The 25,334-nt window shown below is 51.6% G+C and overlaps 1 protein-coding gene across 1 annotated transcript in view; it reads right to left on the minus strand.

Moving 5' to 3' along the window:
• Nucleotides 1–25,334, minus strand: part of LOC115119233 (endothelial PAS domain-containing protein 1-like) — a 97,658-nt gene that overhangs the window by 35,234 nt on the left and 37,090 nt on the right. The window contains 5 exon segments of the mRNA XM_065012605.1: nucleotides 15,348–15,486; nucleotides 15,489–15,549; nucleotides 15,768–15,880; nucleotides 19,525–19,609; nucleotides 20,156–20,304. Of these exon segments, the coding sequence (XP_064868677.1) occupies nucleotides 15,348–15,486; nucleotides 15,489–15,549; nucleotides 15,768–15,880; nucleotides 19,525–19,609; nucleotides 20,156–20,304 (547 nt within the window).

The following is a 25,334-nucleotide window of genomic DNA, read 5'->3' on the forward strand; positions in this document are numbered from 1 at the left end:
CCTCTCCTCTACCTCCTCTACCCCAGTCTCTCCTCTACCTCCTCTACCAGAGCCTCTCCTCTACCCCAGCCTCTCCTCTACCCCAGTCTCTCCTCTACCAGAGCCTCTCCTCTACCTCCTCTACCCCAGTCTCTCCTCTACCTCCTCTACCAGAGCCTCTCCTCTACCCCAGTCTCCCCTCTACCAGAGCCTCTCCTCTACCCCAGTCTCTCCTCTACCCCAGTCTCTCCTCTACCCCAGTCTCCCCTCTACCAGTCTCTCCTCTACCAGTCTCTCCTCTACCCCAACCTCTCCTCTACCCCAGCCTCTCCTCTACCCCAGCCTCTCCTCTACCCCAGCCTCTCCTCTACCCGAGCCTCTCCTCTACCACAGTCTCTCTCCTCTACCAGTCTCTCCTCTACCAGAGCCTCTCCTCTACCACAGTCTCTCTCCTCTACCAGTCTCTCCTCTACCCCAGTCTCTCCTCTACCAGAGCCTCTCCTCTACCTCCTCTACCCCAGTCTCTCCTCTACCTCCTCTACCAGAGCCTCTCCTCTACCCCAGCCTCTCCTCTACCCCAGTCTCTCCTCTACCAGAGCCTCTCCTCTACCAGAGCCTCTCCTCTACCAGAGCCTCTCCTCTACCAGAGCCTCTCCTCTACCCCAGCCTCTCCTCTACCACAGCCTCTCTCCTCTACCTCCTCTACCAGAGCCTCTCCTCTACCAGAGCCTCTCCTCTACCAGAGCCTCTCCTCTACCCCAGCCTCTCCTCTACCCCAGCCTCTACCCCAGCCTCTCCTCTACCAGAGCCTCTCCTCTACCAGAGCCTCTCCTCTACCAGAGCCTCTCCTCTAACCCAGCCTCTCCTCTACCACAGCCTCTCCTCTACCCCAGCCTCTCCTCTACCCCAGCCTCTCCTCTACCAGAGCCTCTCCTCTACCAGAGCCTCTCCTCTACCAGAGCCTCTCCTCTACCCCAGCCTCTCCTCTACCAGAGCCTCTCCTCTACCCCAGCCTCTCCTCTACCAGAGCCTCCCCTCTACCACAGTCTCTCCTCTACCTCCTCTACCCCAGCCTCTCCTCTACCCCAGCCTCTCTTCTACCCCAGTCTCTCCTCTACCTCCTCTACCCCAGTCTCTCCTCTACCTCCTCTACCAGAGCCTCTCCTCTACCCCAGCCTCTCCTCTACCCCAGTCTCTCCTCTACCAGAGCCTCTCCTCTACCTCCTCTACCCCAGTCTCTCCTCTACCTCCTCTACCAGAGCCTCTCCTCTACCCCAGTCTCCCCTCTACCAGAGCCTCTCCTCTACCCCAGTCTCTCCTCTACCCCAGCCTCTCCTCTACCCCAGTCTCCCTCTACCAGTCTCTCCTCTACCAGTCTCTCCTCTACCAGTCTCTCCTCTACCCCAGCCTCTCCTCTACCCCAGCCTCTCCTCTACCCCAGCCTCTCCTCTACCCCAGTCTCTCCTCTACCAGAGCCTCTCCTCTACCTCCTCTACCCCAGTCTCTCCTCTACCTCCTCTACCAGAGCCTCTCCTCTACCCCAGCCTCTCCTCTACCCCAGTCTCTCCTCTACCAGAGCCTCTCCTCTACCTCCTCTACCCCAGTCTCTCCTCTACCTCCTCTACCAGAGCCTCTCCTCTATCCCAGTCTCCCCTCTACCAGAGCCTCTCCTCTACCCCAGTCTCTCCTCTACCCCAGCCTCTCCTCTACCCCAGTCTCCCCTCTACCAGTCTCTCCTCTACCAGTCTCTCCTCTACCCCAGCCTCTCCTCTACCCCAGCCTCTCCTCTACCCCAGCCTCTCCTCTACCCCAGCCTCTCCTCTACCCCAGTCTCTCCTCTACCAGAGCCTCTCCTCTACCAGAGCCTCTCCTCTACCACAGCCTCTCCTCTACCACAGCCTCTCTCCTCTACCAGTCTCCCCTCTACCAGAGCCTCTCCTCTACCAGAGCCTCTCCTCTACCACAGTCTCTCTCCTCTACCAGTCTCTCCTCTACCAGAGCCTCTCCTCTACCACAGTCTCTCTCCTCTACCAGTCTCTCCTCTACCAGAGCCTCTCCTCTACCAGAGCCTCTCCTCTACCACAGCCTCTCTCCTCTACCAGAGCCTCTCCTCTACCAGAGCCTCTCCTCTACCACAGCCTCTCCTCTACCACAGCCTCTCTCCTCTACCAGAGCCTCTCCTCTACCACAGCCTCTCTCCTCTACCAGTCTCCCCTCTACCAGAGCCTCTCCTCTACCAGAGCCTCTCCTCTACCAGAGCCTCTCCTCTACCACAGCCTCTCTCCTCTACCAGTCTCCCCTCTACCAGAGCCTCCCTCTACCAGCCTCTCCTCTACCAGAGCCTCTCTCCTCTACCAGAGCCTCTCCTCTACCAGAGCCTCTCCTCTACCAGAGCCTCTCCTCTACCAGAGTCTCTCCTCTACCAGAGCCTCTCTCCTCTACCAGAGTCTCTCCTCTACCACAGCCTCTCTCCTCTACCAGTCTCTCCTCTACCAGTCTCTCCTCTACCAGAGCCTCTCCTCTACCACAGCCTCTCTCCTCTACCAGTCTCTCCTCTACCACAGCCTCTCTCCTCTACCACAGCCTCTCTCCTCTACCAGAGCCTCTCCTCTACCAGAGTCTCTCCTCTACCACAGCCTCTCTCCTCTACCACAGCCTCTCTCCTCTACCAGTCTCCCCTCTACCAGAGCCTCTCCTCTACCAGAGCGTCTCCTCTACCCCAGTCTCCCCTCTACCAGAGCCTCTCTCCTCTACCACAGCCTCTCTCCTCTACCACAGCCTCTCTCCTCTACCACAGCCTCTCTCCTCTACCAGAGCCTCTCCTCTACCAGAGTCTCTCCTCTACCACAGCCTCTCCCCTCTACCAGAGCCTCTCCTCTACCAGTCTCTCCTCTACCAGTCTCTCCTCTACCAGAGCCTCTCCTCTACCAGAGCCTCTCCTCTACCCCAGTCTCTCCTCTACCACAGTCTCCCCTCTACCAGAGCCTCTCCTCTACTTCCTCTACCAGTCTCTCCTCTACCAGAGCCTCCCCTCTACCAGAGCCTCTCCTCTACCACAGCCTCTCTCCTCTACCAGAGCCTCTCCTCTACCAGAGCCTCTCCTCTACTTCCTCTACCAGTCTCTCCTCTACCAGAGCCTCCCCTCTACCACAGTCTCTCCTCTACCACAGCCTCTCTCCTCTACCACAGCCTCTCCTCTACCAGAGCCTCTCCTCTACCCCAGTCTCTCCTCTACCACAGCCTCTCTCCTCTACCTCCTCTACCAGAGCCTCTCCTCTACCAGAGCCTCTCCTCTACCAGAGCCTCTCCTCTACCAGAGCCTCTCCTCTACCACAGCCTCTCTCCTCTACCAGTCTCTCCTCTACCAGTCTCTCCTCTACCAGAGCCTCTCCTCTACCACAGCCTCTCTCCTCTACCAGTCTCTCCTCTACCACAGCCTCTCTCCTCTACCACAGCCTCTCTCCTCTACCAGAGCCTCTCTCCTCTACCAGAGCCTCTCCTCTACCACAGCCTCTCTCCTCTACCACAGCCTCTCTCCTCTACCACAGCCTCTCCCCTCTACCAGAGCCTCTCCTCTACCAGAGCCTCTCCTCTACCCCAGTCTCCCCTCTACCAGAGCCTCTCTCCTCTACCACAGCCTCTCTCCTCTACCACAGCCTCTCTCCTCTACCACAGCCTCTCTCCTCTACCAGAGCCTCTCCTCTACCAGAGTCTCTCCTCTACCACAGCCTCTCCCCTCTACCAGAGCCTCTCCTCTACCAGTCTCTCCTCTACCAGTCTCTCCTCTACCAGAGCCTCTCCTCTACCAGAGCCTCTCCTCTACCCCAGTCTCTCCTCTACCACAGTCTCCCCTCTACCAGAGCCTCTCCTCTACTTCCTCTACCAGTCTCTCCTCTACCAGAGCCTCCCCTCTACCAGAGCCTCTCCTCTACCACAGCCTCTCTCCTCTACCAGAGCCTCTCCTCTACCAGAGCCTCTCCTCTACTTCCTCTACCAGTCTCTCCTCTACCAGAGCCTCCCCTCTACCACAGTCTCTCCTCTACCACAGCCTCTCTCCTCTACCACAGCTTCTCCTCTACCAGAGCCTCTCCTCTACCCCAGTCTCTCCTCTTCCACAGCCTCTCTCCTCTACCTCCTCTACCAGAGCCTCTCCTCTACCAGAGCCTCTCCTCTACCCCAGCCTCTCCTCTACCAGAGCCTCTCCTCTACCAGAGCCTCTCCTCTTCCACAGCCTCTCCTCTACCACAGCCTCTCCTCTACCCCAGCCTCTCCTCTACCAGAGCCTCTCCTCTACCAGAGCCTCTCCTCTACCCCAGCCTCTCCTCTACCCCAGCCTCTCCTCTACCACAGCCTCTCCTCTACCCCAGCCTCTCCTCTACCCCAGCCTCTCCTCTACCAGAGCCTCTCCTCTACCAGAGCCTCTCCTCTACCAGAGCCTCTCCTCTACCAGAGCCTCTCCTCTACCCCAGCCTCTCCTCTACCAGAGCCTCTCCTCTACCAGAGCCTCTCCTCTACCCCAGCCTCTCCTCTACCAGAGCCTCCCCTCTACCACAGTCTCTCCTCTACCACAGCCTCTCTCCTCTACCACAGCCTCTCCTCTACCAGAGCCTCTCCTCTACCAGAGCCTCTCCTCTACCAGAGCCTCTCCTCTACCCCAGCCTCTCCTCTACCCCAGCCTCTCCTCTACCCCAGCCTCTCCTCTACCAGAGCCTCTCCTCTACCAGAGCCTCTCCTCTACCAGAGCCTCTCCTCTAACCCAGCCTCTCCTCTACCACAGCCTCTCCTCTACCCCAGCCTCTCCTCTACCCCAGCCTCTCCTCTACCAGAGCCTCTCCTCTACCAGAGCCTCTCCTCTACCAGAGCCTCTCCTCTACCCCAGCCTCTCCTCTACCAGAGCCTCTCCTCTACCCCAGCCTCTCCTCTACCAGAGCCTCCCCTCTACCACAGTCTCTCCTCTACCACATCCTCTCTCCTCTACCACAGCCTCTCCTCTACCAGAGCCTCTCCTCTACCACAGCCTCTCCTCTACCACAGCCTCTCTCCTCTACCTCCTCTACCAGAGCCTCTCCTCTACCAGAGCCTCTCCTCTACCAGAGCCTCTCATCTACCAGAGCCTCTCCTCTACCTCCTCTACCAGAGCCTCTCCTCTACCAGAGCCTCTCCTCTACCAGAGCCTCTCCTCTACCAGAGCCTCTCCTCTACCACAGCCTCTCCTCTACCACAGCCTCTCCTCTACCACAGCCTCTCCTCTACCACAGCCTCTCCTCTACCAGAGCCTCTCCTCTACCAGAGCCTCTCCTCTACCCCAGCCTCTCCTCTACCCCAGCCTCTCTCTCTACCCCAGCCTCTCCTCTACCCCAGCCTCTCCTCTACCCCAGCCTCTCCTCTACCAGAGCCTCTCCTCTACCAGAGCCTCTCCTCTACCCCAGCCTCTCCTCTACCCCAGCCTCTCCTCTACCCCAGCCTCTCCTCTACCAGAGCCTCTCCTCTACCAGAGCCTCTCCTCTACCAGAGCCTCTCCTCTACCCCAGTCTCCCCTCTACCAGAGCCTCTCCTCTACCCCAGTCTCTCCTCTACCACAGTCTCTCCTCTACCTCCTCTACCACAGCCTTTCTCCTCTACCACAGCCTTTCCCCTCTACCCCAGTCTCTCCTCTACCAGAGCCTCTCCTCTACCCCAGTCTCTCCTCTACCCCAGCCTCTCCTCTACCCCAGCCTCTCCTCTACCCCAGTCTCTCCTCTACCAGAGCCTCTCCTCTACCTCCTCTACCCCAGTCTCTCCTCTACCTCCTCTACCAGAGCCTCTCCTCTACCCCAGCCTCTCCTCTACCCCAGTCTCTCCTCTACCAGAGCCTCTCCTCTACCTCCTCTACCCCAGTCTCTCCTCTACCTCCTCTACCAGAGCCTCTCCTCTACCCCAGTCTCCCCTCTACCAGAGCCTCTCCTCTACCCCAGTCTCTCCTCTACCCCAGCCTCTCCTCTACCCCAGTCTCCCCTCTACCAGTCTCTCCTCTACCAGTCTCTCCTCTACCCCAGCCTCTCCTCTACCCCAGCCTCTCCTCTACCCCAGCCTCTCCTCTACCCCAGCCTCTCCTCTACCCCAGTCTCTCCTCTACCAGAGCCTCTCCTCTACCTCCTCTACCCCAGTCTCTCCTCTACCTCCTCTACCAGAGCCTCTCCTCTACCCCAGCCTCTCCTCTACCCCAGTCTCTCCTCTACCAGAGCCTCTCCTCTACCTCCTCTACCCCAGTCTCTCCTCTACCTCCTCTACCAGAGCCTCTCCTCTACCCCAGTCTCCCCTCTACCAGAGCCTCTCCTCTACCCCAGTCTCTCCTCTACCCCAGCCTCTCCTCTACCCCAGTCTCCCTCTACCAGTCTCTCCTCTACCAGTCTCTCCTCTACCCCAACCTCTCCTCTACCCCAGCCTCTCCTCTACCCCAGCCTCTCCTCTACCCCAGCCTCTCCTCTACCAGAGCCTCTCCTCTACCCCAGTCTCTCCTCTACCACAGTCTCTCCTCTACCTCCTCTACCACAGCCTTTCTCCTCTACCACAGCCTTTCCCCTCTACCCCAGTCTCTCCTCTACCAGAGCCTCTCCTCTACCCCAGTCTCTCCTCTACCCCAGCCTCTCCTCTACCCCAGCCTCTCCTCTACCCCAGTCTCTCCTCTACCAGAGCCTCTCCTCTACCTCCTCTACCCCAGTCTCTCCTCTACCTCCTCTACCAGAGCCTCTCCTCTACCCCAGCCTCTCCTCTACCCCAGTCTCTCCTCTACCAGAGCCTCTCCTCTACCTCCTCTACCCCAGTCTCTCCTCTACCTCCTCTACCAGAGCCTCTCCTCTACCCCAGTCTCCCCTCTACCAGAGCCTCTCCTCTACCCCAGTCTCTCCTCTACCCCAGCCTCTCCTCTACCCCAGTCTCCCCTCTACCAGTCTCTCTCTACCAGTCTCTCCTCTACCAGTCTCTCCTCTACCCCAGCCTCTCCTCTACCCCAGCCTCTCCTCTACCCCAGCCTCTCCTCTACCCCAGTCTCTCCTCTACCAGAGCCTCTCCTCTACCTCCTCTACCCCAGTCTCTCCTCTACCTCCTCTACCAGAGCCTCTCCTCTACCCCAGCCTCTCCTCTACCCCAGTCTCTCCTCTACCAGAGCCTCTCCTCTACCTCCTCTACCCCAGTCTCTCCTCTACCTCCTCTACCAGAGCCTCTCCTCTACCCCAGTCTCCCCTCTACCAGAGCCTCTCCTCTACCAGAGCCTCTCCTCTACCCCAGCCTCTCCTCTACCCCAGCCTCTCCTCTACCAGAGCCTCTCCTCTACCAGAGCCTCTCCTCTACCAGAGCCTCTCCTCTACCAGAGCCTCTCTCTACCCCAGTCTCCCCTCTACCACAGCCTCTCCTCTACCCCAGTCTCCCTCTACCACAGTCTCTCCTCTACCTCCTCTACCAGCCTTTCTCCTCTACCACAGCCTTTCCTCTACCCCAGTCTCTCCTCTACCAGAGCCTCTCCTCTACCCCAGTCTCTCCTCTACCCCAGCCTCTCCTCTACCCCAGCCTCTCCTCTACCCCAGCCTCTCCTCTACCCCAGCCTCTCCTCTACCCCAGTCTCTCTCTACCTCCTCTACCCCAGTCTCTCCTCTACCTCCTCTACCAGAGCCTCTCCTCTACCCCAGCCTCTCCTCTACCCCAGTCTCTCCTCTACCAGAGCCTCTCCTCTACCTCCTCTACCCCAGTCTCTCCTCTCCTCTACCAGAGCCTCTCCTCTACCCCAGTCTCCCCTCTACCAGAGCCTCTCCTCTACCCCAGTCTCTCCTCTACCCCAGCCTCTCCTCTACCCCAGTCTCCCCTCTACCAGTCTCTCCTCTACCAGTCTCTCCTCTACCCCAGCCTCTCCTCTACCCCAGCCTCTCCTCTACCCCAGCCTCTCCTCTACCCCAGTCTCTCCTCTACCCCAGTCTCTCCTCCTCTACCCAGTCTCTCCTCTACCTCCTCTACCAGAGCCTCTCCTCTACCCCAGCCTCTCCTCTACCCCAGTCTCTCCTCTACCAGAGCCTCTCCTCTACCTCCTCTACCCCAGTCTCTCCTCTACCTCCTCTACCAGAGCCTCTCCTCTACCCCAGTCTCCCCTCTACCAGAGCCTCTCCTCTACCCCAGTCTCTCCTCTACCCCAGCCTCTCCTCTACCCCAGTCTCCCTCTACCAGTCTCTCCTCTACCAGTCTCTCCTCTACCCCAGCCTCTCCTCTACCCCAGCCTCTCCTCTACCCCAGCCTCTCCTCTACCCCAGCCTCTCCTCTACCCCAGCCTCTCCTCTACCCCAGTCTCTCCTCTACCAGAGCCTCTCCTACCTCCTCTACCCCAGTCTCTCCTCTACCTCCTCTACCCCAGCCTCTCCTCTACCCCAGCCTCTCCTCTACCCCAGCCTCTCCTCTACCAGAGCCTCTCCTCTACCAGAGCCTCTCCTCTACCAGAGCCTCTCCTCTACCAGAGCCTCTCCTCTACCCCAGCCTCTCCTCTACCCCAGCCTCTCCTCTACCCCAGCCTCTCCTCTACCAGAGCCTCTCCTCTACCAGAGCCTCTCCTCTACCAGAGCCTCTCCTCTACCAGAGCCTCTCCTCTACCCCAGTCTCCCCTCTACCAGAGCCTCTCCTCTACCCCAGTCTCCCCTCTACCAGTCTCTCCTCTACCTCCTCTACCACAGCCTTTCTCCTCTACCACAGCCTTTCCCCTCTACCCCAGTCTCTCCTCTACCAGAGCCTCTCCTCTACCCCAGTCTCTCCTCTACCCCAGCCTCTCCTCTACCCCAGCCTCTCCTCTACCCCAGCCTCTCCTCTACCCCAGCCTCTCCTCTACCCCAGTCTCTCCTCTACCTCCTCTACCCCAGTCTCTCCTCTACCTCCTCTACCAGAGCCTCTCCTCTACCCCAGTCTCTCCTCTACCAGAGCCTCTCCTCTACCTCCTCTACCCCAGTCTCCCCTCTACCAGAGCCTCTCCTCTACCCCAGTCTCTCCTCTACCCCAGCCTCTCCTCTACCCCAGTCTCCCCTCTACCAGTCTCTCCTCTACCAGTCTCTCCTCTACCAGTCTCTCCTCTACCCCAGCCTCTCCTCTACCCCAGCCTCTCCTCTACCCCAGCCTCTCCTCTACCCCAGTCTCTCCTCTACCAGAGCCTCTCCTCTACCTCCTCTACCCCAGTCTCTCCTCTACCTCCTCTACCAGAGCCTCTCCTCTACCCCAGCCTCTCCTCTACCCCAGTCTCTCCTCTACCAGAGCCTCTCCTCTACCTCCTCTACCCCAGTCTCTCCTCTACCTCCTCTAGAGCCTCTCCTCTACCCCAGTCTCCCCTCTACCAGAGCCTCTCCTCTACCCCAGTCTCTCCTCTACCCCAGCCTCTCCTCTACCCCAGTCTCCCCTCTACCAGTCTCTCCTCTACCAGTCTCTCCTCTACCCCAACCTCTCTCTACCCCAGCCTCTCCTCTACCCCAGCCTCTCCTCTACCCCAGCCTCTCCTCTACCCCAGTCTCTCCTCTACCAGAGCCTCTCCTCTACCTCCTCTACCCCAGTCTCTCCTCTACCTCCTCTACCAGAGCCTCTCCTCTACCCCAGCCTCTCCTCTACCCCAGGCTCTCCTCTACCAGAGCCTCTCCTCTACCAGAGCCTCTCCTCTACCAGAGCCTCTCCTCTACCAGAGCCTCTCCTCTACCCCAGTCTCCCCTCTACCAGAGCCTCTCCTCTACCCCAGTCTCCCCTCTACCACAGTCTCTCCTCTACCTCCTCTACCACAGCCTTTCTCCTCTACCACAGCCTTTCCCCTCTACCCCAGTCTCTCCTCTACCAGAGCCTCTCCTCTACCCCAGTCTCTCCTCTACCCCAGCCTCTCCTCTACCAGAGCCTCTCCTCTACCCCAGCCTCTCCTCTACCCCAGTCTCTCCTCTACCAGAGCCTCTCCTCTACCTCCTCTACCCCAGTCTCTCCTCTACCTCCTCTACCAGAGCCTCTCCTCTACCCCAGCCTCTCCTCTACCCCAGTCTCTCCTCTACCAGAGCCTCTCCTCTACCTCCTCTACCCCAGTCTCTCCTCTACCTCCTCTACCAGAGCCTCTCCTCTACCCCAGTCTCCCCTCTACCAGAGCCTCTCCTCTACCCCAGTCTCTCCTCTACCCCAGCCTCTCCTCTACCCCAGTCTCCCCTCTACCAGTCTCTCCTCTACCAGTCTCTCCTCTACCAGTCTCTCCTCTACCCCAGCCTCTCCTCTACCCCAGCCTCTCCTCTACCCCAGCCTCTCCTCTACCCCAGTCTCTCCTCTACCAGAGCCTCTCCTCTACCTCCTCTACCCCAGTCTCTCCTCTACCTCCTCTACCAGAGCCTCTCCTCTACCCCAGCCTCTCCTCTACCCCAGTCTCTCCTCTACCAGAGCCTCTCCTCTACCTCCTCTACCCCAGTCTCTCCTCTACCTCCTCTACCAGAGCCTCTCCTCTACCCCAGTCTCCCCTCTACCAGAGCCTCTCCTCTACCCCAGTCTCTCCTCTACCCCAGCCTCTCCTCTACCCCAGTCTCCCCTCTACCAGTCTCTCCTCTACCAGTCTCTCCTCTACCCCAGTCTCTCCTCTACCCCAGCCTCTCCTCTACCCCAGCCTCTCCTCTACCCCAGCCTCTCCTCTACCCCAGCCTCTCCTCTACCCCAGTCTCTCCTCTACCAGAGCCTCTCCTCTACCTCCTCTACCCCAGTCTCTCCTCTACCTCCTCTACCAGAGCCTCTCCTCTACCCCAGCCTCTCCTCTACCCCAGTCTCTCCTCTACCAGAGCCTCTCCTCCTCCTCTACCCCAGTCTCTCCTCTACTCCTCTACCAGAGCCTCTCCTCTACCCCAGTCTCCCCTCTACCAGAGCCTCTCCTCTACCCCAGCCTCTCCTCTACCCCAGTCTCTCCTCTACCCCAGCCTCTCCTCTACCCCAGCCTCCCCTCTACCCCAGTCTCCCCTCTACCAGCCTCCTCTACCCCAGCCTCCCCTCTACCCCAGTCTCCCTCTACCCCAGCCTCTCCTCTACCCCAGCCTCTCCTCTACCCCAGCCTCCCCTCTACCCCAGCCTCTCCTCTACCCCAGCCTCCCCTCTACCCCAGCCTCTCCTCTACCCCAGCCTCCCCTCTACCCCAGCCTCTCCTCTACCCCAGTCTCTCCTCTACCCCAGTCTCTCCTCTACCCCAGCCTCTCCTCTACCCCAGTCTCTCCTCTACCCCAGTCTCTCCTCTACCCCAGTCTCTCCTCTACCCCAGCCTCTCCTCTACCCCAGTCTCTCCTCTACCCCAGCCTCCTCTACCCCAGTCTCTCCTCTACCTCTCTCCTCTACCAGAGCCTCTCCTCTACCCCAGCCTCTCCTCTACCCCAGTCTCTCCTCTACCAGAGCCTCTCCTCTACCTCCTCTACCCCAGTCTCTCCTCTACCTCCTCTACCAGAGCCTCTCCTCTACCCCAGCCTCTCCTCTACCCCAGTCTCTCCTCTACCAGAGCCTCTCCTCTACCTCCTCTACCCCAGTCTCTCCTCTACCTCCTCTACCAGAGCCTCTCCTCTACCCCATTCTCCCCTCTACCAGAGCCTCTCCTCTACCCCAGTCTCTCCTCTACCCCAGCCTCTCCTCTACCCCAGTCTCCCCTCTACCAGTCTCTCCTCTACCAGTCTCTCCTCTACCCCAGTCTCTCCTCTACCCCAGCCTCTCCTCTACCCCAGCCTCTCCTCTACCCCAGCCTCTCCTCTACCCCAGTCTCTCCTCTACCAGAGCCTCTCCTCTACCTCCTCTACCCCAGTCTCTCCTCTACCTCCTCTACCAGAGCCTCTCCTCTACCCCAGCCTCTCCTCTACCCCAGTCTCTCCTCTACCAGAGCCTCTCCTCTACCTCCTCTACCCCAGTCTCTCCTCTACCTCCTCTACCAGAGCCTCTCCTCTACCCCAGTCTCCCCTCTACCAGAGCCTCTCCTCTACCCCAGCCTCTCCTCTACCCCAGTCTCTCCTCTACCCCAGCCTCTCCTCTACCCCAGCCTCCCCTCTACCAGCCTCTCCTCTACCCCAGCCTCCCCTCTACCCCAGCCTCCCCTCTACCCCAGCCTCTCCTCTACCCCAGCCTCTCCTCTACCCCAGCCTCTCCTCTACCCCAGCCTCCCCTCTACCCCAGCCTCTCCTCTACCCCAGCCTCCCCTCTACCCCAGCCTCTCCTCTACCCCAGCCTCCCCTCTACCCCAGCCTGTCCTCTACCCCAGTCTCTCCTCTACCCCAGCTCTCCTCTACCCCAGCCTCTCCTCTACCCCAGCCTCTCCTCTACCCCAGTCTCTCCTCTACCCCAGCCTCTCCTCTACCCCAGTCTCTCCTCTACCCCAGCCTCTCCTCTACCCCAGCCTCTCCTCTACCCCAGCCTCTCTACCAAAACAATAATACGGATCAGATAGGTAGGTAACATGTGACTCCTAGAGCATTACCCCATTACCCATTGCATCAAAGTTGCTTCCACGTCTTTTCAATGGAATTCTGTTGAACCAACAGGTAATAAATGTTGAATTGACGTCTACCAGCCAGCCAGCCAGCCAGCCTTCCAGCCAGTCAGTCAGCAAACCTGCCAGCCAGCCAGCCAGTCAATCTGCCAGCCAGACTGGAGCACAAATAAGTCATTCCTCACTGCTTTACACCCACACACCGGTTGTGTTGTTTATGTGATTGAGTGATGTGGTTTCAATGTGTTTTTATCTTTGCGTGAGGTGGATTTGGGTGTTAAGTACAGTAGAGAGCTCTACTCTCCCAATGATGCCTGCATAATCTTCAAACAGATGAATAGGGATTTTTTGTGTTTTTACAAATCAAGGCTCTGAAAACCTGAGCTGTTAGTTAATCCCAGCTAAAGCACCACTGCTGAAATACAGTTAGGTAACTCAACCTTGAGTAAGAAAAACAGCTGGTGGACCTCAATCATAGGTACTTAATATAAAATCATAGACATTTCTTAAAAAGTTAAAACAACGATGTAGACCCCAGATTAACACATAGTTTCCATAATGAAAAAACAGTAATAATGATAATTGCAAGCTTATGGGCCAAGTAGCCTCAATCAAAGTAGCCTCAATCATTTTCTTATCCATGCAGGTGCAATGGTTCAAAATCTGTTGAGACCCAAGACGGAAAGTTACATTGAAGTTTAAACCAACATTACATGAACATTTCTGAGTTCCTTCTCTTCCTTCCAGCCTTTCTCCTCTCCTCACGGGCGGTCCAAGGGCAACCCGTGCTGTGCCAGTTGGGAACATCAACCATGACCACTAATGAGCATAATGACGTACGCAAGGCATCATGGGCTGTCGCCTCATTTGCGTAATTGAAGTCGATTTGTGCAAGGATGAAATAAATACAACATTTGAGAAAAGTAAAAAGGGGCCTCTGTTTCACAGGAAGGTACACTCTGTTCTCAGAAGAAATCTTTTGTCTTTGCATGAGCGCTTGATCAGATTACAGCCGAACCCGACCGGTGTGGTTTTTAGCACTAGCAGCTAGGAGGATGGAATGTTTTTCTCTACCGGCGAGACATTGGCTCTAAGATGGCTGCCGTGTCTGTGATGCAGTTGGCCCAGAGGGGACAGCAGACACTCCTAACGGGGACATCGATCATCACAGGGACTTGATGGTAGGACTTGGACTTGTCATTATTGTCACAGTTGTCATGGTGACATGCTGCTTTGGTTGCAGTGGTGATGGGTGCATAGCGCTCCCTTTGTGTGAAGTGCCCAGAGAACATGTTGTGGGTAACCTCTGGCACTCTTTGATGATGTCGTGCGATGCAAGTCATTCTTGATGTTTTCTCTCTCTGGTCCTGCCAAACCAAACGGGTTCAGTCAGCAGATCATTATCCCGGCTTGTTTGCATGCTTGTGTGTGTGTAAGTTTGCGTAATTTGTCGTTCAGTGACAGCACTTGATTTTGGGTTTTACCAGCCTGCTGCTGTTTACGATTTACAATATAAATGTGAGTCTGTGATCATATATGTCTGTATGAGAAGGTACTTTATGCATGAATATGTACAGTTGATGAGTCTTGTTTTTCAACCAATCCACACATTTATTGTTAACAAACTATAGTTCTGGCAACTTGTGCATGACACAAGTAATATATTTCCAACAATTGTTTACAGACAGATTATTTCACTTATAACCCAATGTATCACAATTCCAGTGGGTCAGAAGTTAACATACACTAAGTTGACACTAAGTTGACTGTGCCTTTAAACAGCTTGGAAAATTCCAGAAAATGATGTCATGGCTTTAGAAGCTTTTGATAGGCTAATTGACATCATTTGAGTCAATTGGAGGTGTACCTGTGGATGTATTTCAAGGCCTACCTTCAAACTCAGTGCCTCTTTGCTTGACATCATGGGGAAATTAAAATAAATCAGCCAAGGCCTCAGAAAAAATTGTAGACCTCCACAAGTCTGGTTCATCCTTGGGAGCAATTTCCAAATGCCTGAAGGTCCCACGTTCATCTGTACAAACAATATTACGCAAATATAAACACCATGGGACCAGGCAGCCATCATACCGCTCAGGAAGGAGAAGCATTCTGTCTCCTAGAGATGAACGTACTTTGGTGCGAAAAGTGCAAATCAATCCCAAAATTACAGCAAAGGACCTTGTGAAGATGCTGAACGAAACAGGTACAAAAGTATCTATATCCACAGTAAAATGAGGTATATATTGACATAACCTGAAAGGCCGCTCAGCAAGGAAGAAGCCACTGCTCCAAAACCATGATAAAAAAAGCCAGACTACGGTTTGCAACTGGACATGGGGACAAAGATCGTACTTTTTGGAGAAATGTCCTCTCTGGTCTGATGAAACAATAATAGAACTGTTTGACCATAATGACCATCTTTATGTTTGGAGGAAAAATGGGGAGGCCTGCAAGCCGAAGAACACCATCCCAACCGTGAAGCACGGGGCTGGCAGCATCATGTTGTGGGGTTTTTACTCTGATTAAATGTCAGGATTTGTGAACAGCTGAGTTTAAAAGTATTTGGCTAAGGTATATGTACACTTCCGACTTCAACTGTATATGAGGATGTTTCTATGCATATACAGTATAGAGAGGGAGTGTATGCCTATGTGTGAGTATGTGAGATGGTTTGTGTGTGTTCCCTGCTGTTACTGTACTGTAAGCTAACTTTCCGTCCCTTCTGCCAGTGTGTGTGTGTGTCTGCGTGTGTGCGTGTGCGTGTGTGTGTGTGTGTGTGTGTGTGTGAGTATGTGAGACTGTTTGTGTGTGCTACGCGTCATTATAGTCCTGTAGGTGAGCTGTGTGTCCCTGGTGGGAGCATGTGTTAGTGTGTGTGTATTTATCTGACAGTGTGCGTTACCTGTCGTCACAGTAGGTGAACTTCATATCCATGCTGTGACGGCTCAGGAAGGTCTTGCTGTCCAGGGGTGTGTCGATGTTGGAGGGGTGGGGGATGGGCTCACACATCATCAGCAGGCAGGTGAGAGGAGGCTCCTTGAACCACACAGCCCATGAGGGGCGCAGCTGTTGTACACCTTGAGGTGGCCCGTGCAGTGCAGAACCTAAGAAAGCAGAGGAGAAACAATTATATCAACATTATTTTATATAAGAACTATTATCTGTAACATCTGATATCATCTCAATGATGCAGTACGGTCCTATTCTGAATAAACAATGCAAAACAGAATTTACAATCAATATTAAACAAGCCAAGTAGAGGGTTGTTCATGAGTAGTGATGGCAGTGATCTTGGCATCTTCTGTTAATTCCATGGACTCACCTTCCAGCTGGCTGATTTCAGGTTGACAGTGCGTCCACGGTTTGTCACTGTGCACTTCATCCTCATGAAGAAGTCTCTCTCAGTGCTGAAGGCTTTCCCCTTTGTCCCAGTACCTGTGAACAAACATACACAGATTTTCTTCACCTTCATTTTCCAATCGCATGCTTGCGATATCACAGTTTTTGTGTGAGGTCAAGGTTTCGGTTTCTTCCACTCCTCTCTGTCCCACGAACGTGCATGCAAGCACACAAAGGACTCTGCCCCATGTTTCTGACATATCTGGAGCAGCAACTCAGTCCAAAAGGGCTGATCGTAAAGCTGTCAGTGGTGACATCATCTTTACACAGACTCTTTTTTTAACACTCCTTGTTATTGCATTTCCATTTCTGTTGTTGTGTGTTGCACTTGCATTCAGTAGCGTCTGAATAACATGATTTTGAAGGCATACATGTATGAAAGTTTGTATTATTATTTAAAATGTATATAGTTCTGTCATGATGTTCTTGTCTGTTAATGTTCTGTATTATGTCATGTTTTAGGTTTTGTGTGGACCCCAGGAAGAGCAGCTGCTGCTTCAGCACTAACTAATGGGGATCCTAATAAACGTGTAAATACTAAATTCGCCACAGTCTGCAGCCAAACCATTACATCACAAAGTGAGAGTTCAGCCCTCAGACACTGGCCGCTAGCCGTGGAGCAAGACAGAGCCATATGGGTCCAGCTAATAAGGAGTGTTAAAGGGGGTCCCATGACGGGGGTGGCGCCAGGGAAAGGTCTGGCATGGCTGGCAGTACGTGTGGACACAACAGCAGCGCCCGCACTTCCACCAACCTTACCATCCTCCTTTGGTCCCCCATGCCGCCCACCCCTCTATCAACAGTCCCAGGAAGGGGCCTGAGGAGTCGGCCTACTAGGCTCCTTGTCTGACCACTTTGGTGTGGCCCGCCCTGGAACGAGAGAAATTGATTCAAATAGCAACAAACACTGGGGAGATTAGAGGACAACTGGAGATATTAGAGGACAACTTGGGGAGAGAGAAGCATGGAAAGAGTCAGTGTGTCCAGAATGTTATTTCTATCATCATTATTTACTCTTAGCATAGCACACAAGCCATGGCCGAGGAAGCTGTTCATGTAGTGTTATTATCTCATGTTATAGCTTTTAATTTAGTGTTATTACGTCATTATATAGCTGTTAATTTAGTGTAATTACGTCATTATATAGCTGTTAATTTAGTGTTATTACGTCATTATATAGCTGTTAATTTAGTGTAATTATGTCATTATATAGCTGTTAATTTAGTGTTATTACGTCATTATATAGCTGTTAATGTAGTGTTATTACGTCATTATATAGCTGTTAATTCAGTCTTATTACGTCATTATATAGCTGTTAATTTAGTGTTATTACGTCATTATATAGCTGTTTATTGTCCAATGACAAGTGTCCAGAGGGTAGTGGAGTAGTGTTTATAGCCTGGAACTTGAAGTTATGTTAATTATTCGTTGTGTGTGCAATTTTACAACTTCTACGTAACGCATTAGGACCTCCAGATACTTATGTCAGCTTTTTTCGACAGGGAGTCATGCTGAGAATAAGGTCTCTTTTACAGATTAGCCCTGTATACATATCGATTCACAATATACACATCAATATACACATACATACATATCAATATACACTATACACATCAATATATATGTCAATATGTACAATACACATCAGTATACACATCAATATACATACATATACACATTAATAGATATCAATAAACACTATAGACATCAATATACACTACACACATAAATATACATAATATACATCAATATACACATCAACACATCAATATACAACAATATACACATCAATATACACTATACACATTGATATATAATCAATATACATCAATATACACTATATATATATATATATAAAGTACCAGTCAAAACTTTGGACACACCCACTCAATGATTTTCTTTATTTGACTATTTTCTACATTGTAGAAAAATAGTGAAGACATCAAAACTATGAAATAACACATATGGAATCATGTAGTAACCAAAAAAGTGTTAAACAAATCAAAATATATTTTACATTTGAGATTCTTCAAAGTAGCCACCCTTTGCCTTGAAGACAGCCCTAACCTTATTTACATAAGTATTCAGACCCTTTGCTATGAGACTTGATATTGAGCTCAGGTGCATCCTGTTTCCATTGATCATCCTTGAGATGTTTCTACAACTTGATTGGAGTCCACCTGTGGTAAATTAAATTGATTGGACATGATTTGGAAAGCCACACACCTGTCTATATAAGGTCCCACAGTTGACAGTGCATGTCAGAGTAAAAACCAAGCCATGAGGTTGAAGGAATTGTCCGTAGAGCTTGGAGACAGGATTGTGTCGAGGTACAGATCTGGGGAAGGGTACCCAAAATATTATGCAGTGTTGAAGGTCCCTAAGAACACAGTGGCCTCCCATCATTCTTCAATGTAAGAAGTTTGGAACCACCAAGACTCTTCCTAGAGCTGGCCGCCCGGCCAAACTGAGCAATCGGAGGAGAAGGGCCTTAGTCAGGGAGGTGACGAAGAACTCAATGGTCAATCTGACAGAACTCTAGACTTCCTCTGTGGAGATGGGAGAACCTTCCTGAACCTTCCAGAAGGTCTCTGTAGCACTCCACCAATCAGAACTTTATGTTAGAGTGGCCAGACGGAAGCGACTCCTCAGTAAAAGGGACATGACAGCCCACTTGGAGTTTGCCAAAAGGCAACTAAACACTCTCAGACCATGAGAAACAAGATTCTCTGATCTGACGAAACCAAGATTGAACTCGTTAGCTTGAATGCCAAGCGTCACGTGACAGCATCATACTGTGGGGATGTTTTTCAGCGGCAGGGACTGGGAGACTAGTCAGGATTGGGGAAAAGATGAACGGAGCAAAGTACAGCGAGATCCTTGATTGAAACCTGCTCCAGAGCGCTCAGATCCTCAGATTGGGGCAATGGTTCCTCTTCCAAAAGGACAATGACCCGAAATACACAGCCATGACAACGCAGGAGTGGCTTCAGGACAAGTCTCTGAATGTCCTTGAGCCCGGACTTGAATCCAATCTAACATCTCTAGAGAGACCTGAAAGTAACTGTGCAGCAATTCTCGCCATCCAACCTGACAGAGATTGAGAGGATCTGCAGAGAAGAATGGGACAAACTCCCCAAATACAGGAGTGTCAAGCTTGTAGTGTCATACCCAGGAAAACTTGAGGCTGTAATCACTGCCAAAGGTGCGTCAACGAAGTACTGAGTAAAGGGTCTGAATACTTACTATGTAAATGTGATATTACAGTTTTTTAGGTTTTTAAAAATTTGAAGAAAATTCAAAAAAACTGTTTTTTGCTTTGTCATAGGGGATTGTGTGTATATTCATGAGTAAAAAAACATATTTGATACATTTTAGAATAAGAATGTAACCCTACAAAATGCGGAAAAGGTCAAGGGGTCTGAATACTTTCCAAAGGCACTGTATATATTATACTATAGAACATTCCATGTGCAGAGCATGTGTGTATCTAATTCAGTGTCTCAGAGACACACACTGCTGTGCTCCTCTATTGTCTCGTATTGTCATCTAACCCTGACCCTAACCCTAACTCAGAGAGACACTGTGCTGTGCTCCTATCTCGTATTATTATTATCTAACCCTAACACTAACCCTAACCTTAACCCTAACTCTTTCACGTGGACAGAGAGAATAATTACCGGTTTTCAGATTGAGGTTCTCGCGAATCTCGTCGTGGTCGCAGGGGTGGGTGAAGTCAAAGATGCTTTGTCCGGTCAACTCCACCTGTAGAGACACACATATGGTGTTATGCCAGCAAGAACACAGACAGGGCCAAACCTTTGTTACATTGTGGTAACACCACATCAGCCAAACCAAAGAGACGGGTAACACCTGCATTCAGTCAAAGTAAAGAGGTTAGGAAGACTGTTGTTCTCTGAGAGCCTTGGTTATCAGAGAGACCAGCAGTGAGAAATATAGTAGACAAAGCTGACGGTGTGAGAAGTGAGGGAGGGCTGGAGGCCTTCTGCCCTACGTAGCTACAGTAGATAGTGTGTTTGAGCCAAACAAGCCTCTGACAGGGCTGACATTTCACGGTTATGAGAGACATCCCCAGCTACAGCCTCTGTCTGTCTGTCTGTCTGTCTGTCTGTCTGTCTGTCTGTCTGTCTGTCTGTCTGTCTGTCTGTCTGTCTGTCTGTCTGTCTGTCTGTCTGTCTGTCTGTCTGTCTGTCTGTCTGTCTGTCCGTCCGTCTCCAGGGAAAGAGTACTGGATGTATTGTACATAAGAAACAACCCCATTATGTATGATTACATAATGTTTCTGCTCACCTGTGTTAAGCCCATTAACTTGTTGACGTTTTCTGAGAGGAAGATCATGTCGCCATCCGATGTAACCACAGTGACGAACCCCTCCAGTGACTTCAAATACATACAGTCCATCTGTCTGTCCTCCTCTGCCTCTGCACTGTTGGGGCAGCCTGTGGAAAACACACACGTCAGATGTGCAACATTATATAACCGTGTGTGTGTGTCAAGCTTGTTTTCCTTCTTGAAGCCCTGGCCAAGGTCCAAAACAAACTTCATACTGCATCTCTAAACACTCCCAAATCCCCTGACCTTCCCTTGGTTGCTTCCCGCACACACACACACACACAAACACACACACACACACACAAAGGCTGTTGCTTTAACGGCGTCTGTCTTAAGGCATACACTAATGAGTTAGCCTAAACCTTGAGACAAACATTCCCAGTACACTGAAAGTACATGATATACTAGCCAGTAGCTTAATCAAATGAAGCAACACAACCCCAACAATATTCTGCAGTCAGCACCACGTTTTTTGAAGCCAAGTGAGAAAATAGAGATAATGTTAATTTGGCATGGGCTGAAAAGGGAGGCAGCAGAACGACTACAGAGTCCCAATGAACAAAACGTGACTCCATGCTGGGGGGGGTGGTCGGAAGCCTGTGATTCCTACAGTGTGCTTCCCTTAGATAAGAGCTGTTCTCAAGGCCCGGGCCTGGATTTTGGAGTTTGGCCCAGCATGAGAATGAGGCCCCAGGGGAGCAGCGACTTTCTCATGGGTCCTTGGCTGATGGGAGATTCAACTCCATAGGACCACCTTTGGCCTGAACACTTACCAGTGATTTTGCATCAGTAGTTTTCCTCTCTATGATCTTGAGTAGAAAGTTTGGGATTCTAATAACCCCCATTTGAGCTCAGACGAAGGCCTTGAGGCTGATAAGTAAAGCTTAATAAAGAGCAGTAATACTATCAAGAGAAGTGTGCGGTTTTTTCTCAGCTGTACAGAGACATAACATGGTTAAATGTACGTTAATAGGTACAGTATAATTACATTTACATTTAATTTAAGTCATTTAGCAGACGCTCTTATCCAGAGCGACTTACAAATTGGTGCGTTCACCTTATGACATCCAGTGGAACTGCCACTTTACAATAGTGCATCTAAATCTTTTAAGGGGGATTACTTTATCCTATCCTAGGTATTCCTTAAAGAGGTGGGGTTTCAGGTGTCTCCGGAAGGTGGTGATTGACTCCGCTGTCCTGGCGTCGTGAGGGAGTTTGTTCCACCATTGGGGGGCCAGAGCAAGACTAATAGTTTAAAAAAAAAAAAGCACAGATTGTAAGTCACATGATGCCATATCTTGTATCATTCAATGTAGTGTGTACTATATCCACCTACGGATCTGAGCTCGGAGGACTTTCCTCTTGAATGTAACATTTCATCCCATGTCAGAATCACTGCAGCTCAGTGCAAATGCAACAAATTGAACCATTGTAGGGGTGTTGGTGAGACAATGTCATGGCAGCTACATACTTCAACAGGCAGCCTGCTTCTGTTGTCAAATAAGGCTGGTTTTCGGTAAAACCGAGAATGCTAAATCAAGTGTAATTTAATCTTTATCCCTGGGAATATCTGTGTATCAGTGTCATAGTGGCTATCTGAGGGGCCAGTGTGTCAGTGTCCCAGATTCACATGGGCTGCTCTTAAATAACACAAGTGCTTCCCTACTGCTGCGGCAGTGTGTGTGTGTGTGTGTGTGTGTGTGTGTGTGTGTGTGTGTGTGTGTGTGTGTGTGGGCGAGGGGGAGTTGCATGGCGCCAGGGCAGGTCTGTGTTATGGCTGAGTTGAGAGAAGGAGCGTCAGCCTTACAGTGGCAGCAACCGGGCTTTCCACTGAGCGCCTTAATATCTCGCTCTCCATCCAACTCCAATCAGAAGCAACAGCCATGCAGATAAGATAATCGTCTGTAACATCTCCCCTCTTCTATCCCTCTCTCACTCCCCTTCCACTACTGTCCCTCACCGCCCCACTCCAGCCTATTCTGAATCCTCACATTCCATCTCCTTCCCCTACTGTTCCTCACAAACCCCACTCCAGCATATTCTAAACCCACACATTGCATCTCATTTTCTATATCGCTCACCTTCTAACTGCCCCTAAACTACCTATAGGTAGAACACCTTCTAACTGGCCCTAAACTACCTATAGGTAGAACACCTTCTAACTGGCCCTAAAACACCTATAGGTAGAACACCTTCTAACTGGCCCTAAAACACCTATAGGTAGAACACCTTCCAACTGGCCCTGGAACACCTATAGGCAGAACACCTAACTGGCCCTAAAACACCTATAGGTAGAACACCTTCCAACTGGCCCTAAAACACATATAGGTAGAACACCTTCTAACTGGGCCTAAAACACCTATAGGTAGAACACCTTCCAACTGGCCCTGAAACACCTATAGGTAGAACACCTTCCAACTGGCCCTAAAACACCTATAGGCAGAACACCTAACTGGTCCTAAAACACCTATAGGTAGAACACCTTCCAACTGGCCCTGAAACACCTATAGGTAGAACACCTTCCAACTGGCCCTGAAACACCTATAGGTAGAACACCTTCCAACTGGCCCTAAAACACCTATAGGCAGAACACCTAACTGGTCCTAAAACACCTATAGGTAGAACACCTTCCAACTGGCCCTGAAACACCTATAGGTAGAACACCTTCCAACTGGCCCTGTGAAACACCTATAGGCAGAACACCTTCCAACTGGCCCTGAAACACCTATAGGCAGAACACCTTCCAACTGGCCCTGAAACACCTATAGGCAGAACACCTAACTGGTCCTAAAACACCTATAGGCAGAACACCTTCCAACTGGCCCTAAAACACCTATAGGCAGAACACCTAACTGGTCCTAAAACACCTATAGGTAGAACACCTTCCAACTGGCCCTGTGAAACACCTATAGGCAGAACACCTAACTGGTCCTAAAACACCTATAGGTAGAACACCTTCCAACTGGCCCTGAAACACCTATAGGTAGAACACCTTCCAACTGGCCCTGTGAAACACCTATAGGCAGAACACCTAACTGGTCCTAAAACACCTATAGGTAGAACACCTTCCAACTGGCCCTGAAACACCTATAGGTAGAACACCTTCCAACTGGCCCTGAAACACCTATAGGTAGAACACCTTCCAACTGGCCCTAAAACACCTATAGGCAGAACACCTAACTGGTCCTAAAACACCTATAGGTAGAACACCTTCCAACTGGCCCTGTGAAACACCTATAGGCAGAACACCTTCCAACTGGCCCTGAAACACCTATAGGCAGAACACCTTCCAACTGGCCCTGAAACACCTATTGGCAGAACACCTAACTGGTCCTAAAACACCTATAGGCAGAACACCTTCCAACTGGCCCTAAAACACCTATAGGCAGAACACCTAACTGGTCCTAAAACACCTATAGGTAGAACACCTTCCAACTGGCCCTGTGAAACACCTATAGGCAGAACACCTAACTGGTCCTAAAACACCTATAGGTAGAACACCTTCCAACTGGCCCTGAAACACCTATAGGTAGAACACCTTCCAACTGGCCCTGTGAAACACCTATAGGCAGAACACCTAACTGGTCCTAAAACACCTATAGGCAGAACACCTTCCAACTGGCCCTGAAACACCTATAGGCAGAACACCTAACTGGTCCTAAAACACCTATAGGCAGAACACCTTCCAACTGGCCCTAAAACACCTATAGGCAGAACACCTAACTGGTCCTAAAACACCTATAGGTAGAACACCTTCCAACTGGCCCTGTGAAACACCTATAGGCAGAACACCTAACTGGTCCTAAAACACCTATAGGCAGAACACCTTCCAACTGGCCCTGAAACACCTATAGGCAGAACACCTAACTGGTCCTAAAACACCTATAGGCAGAACACCTTCCAACTGGCCCTAAAACACCTATAGGCAGAACACCTAACTGGTCCTAAAACACCTATAGGTAGAACACCTTCCAACTGGCCCTGTGAAACACCTATAGGCAGAACACCTAACTGGTCCTAAAACACCTATAGGCAGAACACCTAACTGGTCCTGAAACACCTATAGGTAGAACACCTTCTAACTGGTCCTAAAACACCTATAGGTAGAACACCTTCCAACTGGCCCTGTGAAACACCTATAGGCAGAACACCTAACTGGTCCTAAAACACCTATAGGCAGAACACCTAACTGGTCCTGAAACACCTATAGGTAGAACACCTTCTAACTGGCCCTAAAACACCTATAGGTAGAACACCTTCCAACTGGCCCTGTGAAACACCTATAGGTAGAACACCTAACTGGTCCTGAAACACCTATAGGTAGAACACCTTCCAACTGGCCCTGAAACACCTATAGGTAGAACACCTTCCAACTGGCCCTGAAACACCTATAGGTAGAACACCTAACTGGCCCTGAAACACCTATAGGTAGAACACCTTCCAACTGGCCCTAAAACACCTATAGGCAGAACACCTAACTGGTCCTAAAACACCTATAGGTAGAACACATTCCAACTGGCCCTGAAACACCTATAGGTAGAACACCTTCCAACTGGCCCTGAAACACCTATAGGTAGAACACCTTACAACTGGCCCTGTGAAACACCTATAGGTAGAACACCTAACTGGTCCTAAAACACCTATAGGTAGAACACCTTCCAACTGGCCCTGTGAAACACCTATAGGCAGAACACCTAACTGGTCCTAAAACACCTATAGGCAGAACACCTTCCAACTGGCCCTGAAACACCTATAGGCAGAACACCTAACTAGTCCTAAAACACCTATAGGCAGAACACCTTCCAACTGGCCCTAAAACACCTATAGGCAGAACACCTAACTGGTCCTAAAACACCTATAGGTAGAACACCTTCCAACTGGCCCTGAAACACCTATAGGTAGAACACCTAACTGGTCCTAAAACACCTATAGGTAGAACACCTTCCAACTGGCCCTGAAACACCTATAGGTAGAACACCTAACTGGTCCTAAAACACCTATAGGTAGAACACCTTACAACTGGCCCTGAAACACCTATAGGTCGAACACCTTCTAACTGGCCCTAAAACACCTATAGGTAGAACACCTTCCAACTGGCCCTGTGAAACACCTATAGGTAGAACACCTTCCAACTGGC

The sequence above is a fragment of the Oncorhynchus nerka genome, linkage group LG28 (genome assembly GCF_034236695.1).
Source record: "Oncorhynchus nerka isolate Pitt River linkage group LG28, Oner_Uvic_2.0, whole genome shotgun sequence".
Taxonomy (NCBI): domain Eukaryota; kingdom Metazoa; phylum Chordata; class Actinopteri; order Salmoniformes; family Salmonidae; genus Oncorhynchus; species Oncorhynchus nerka.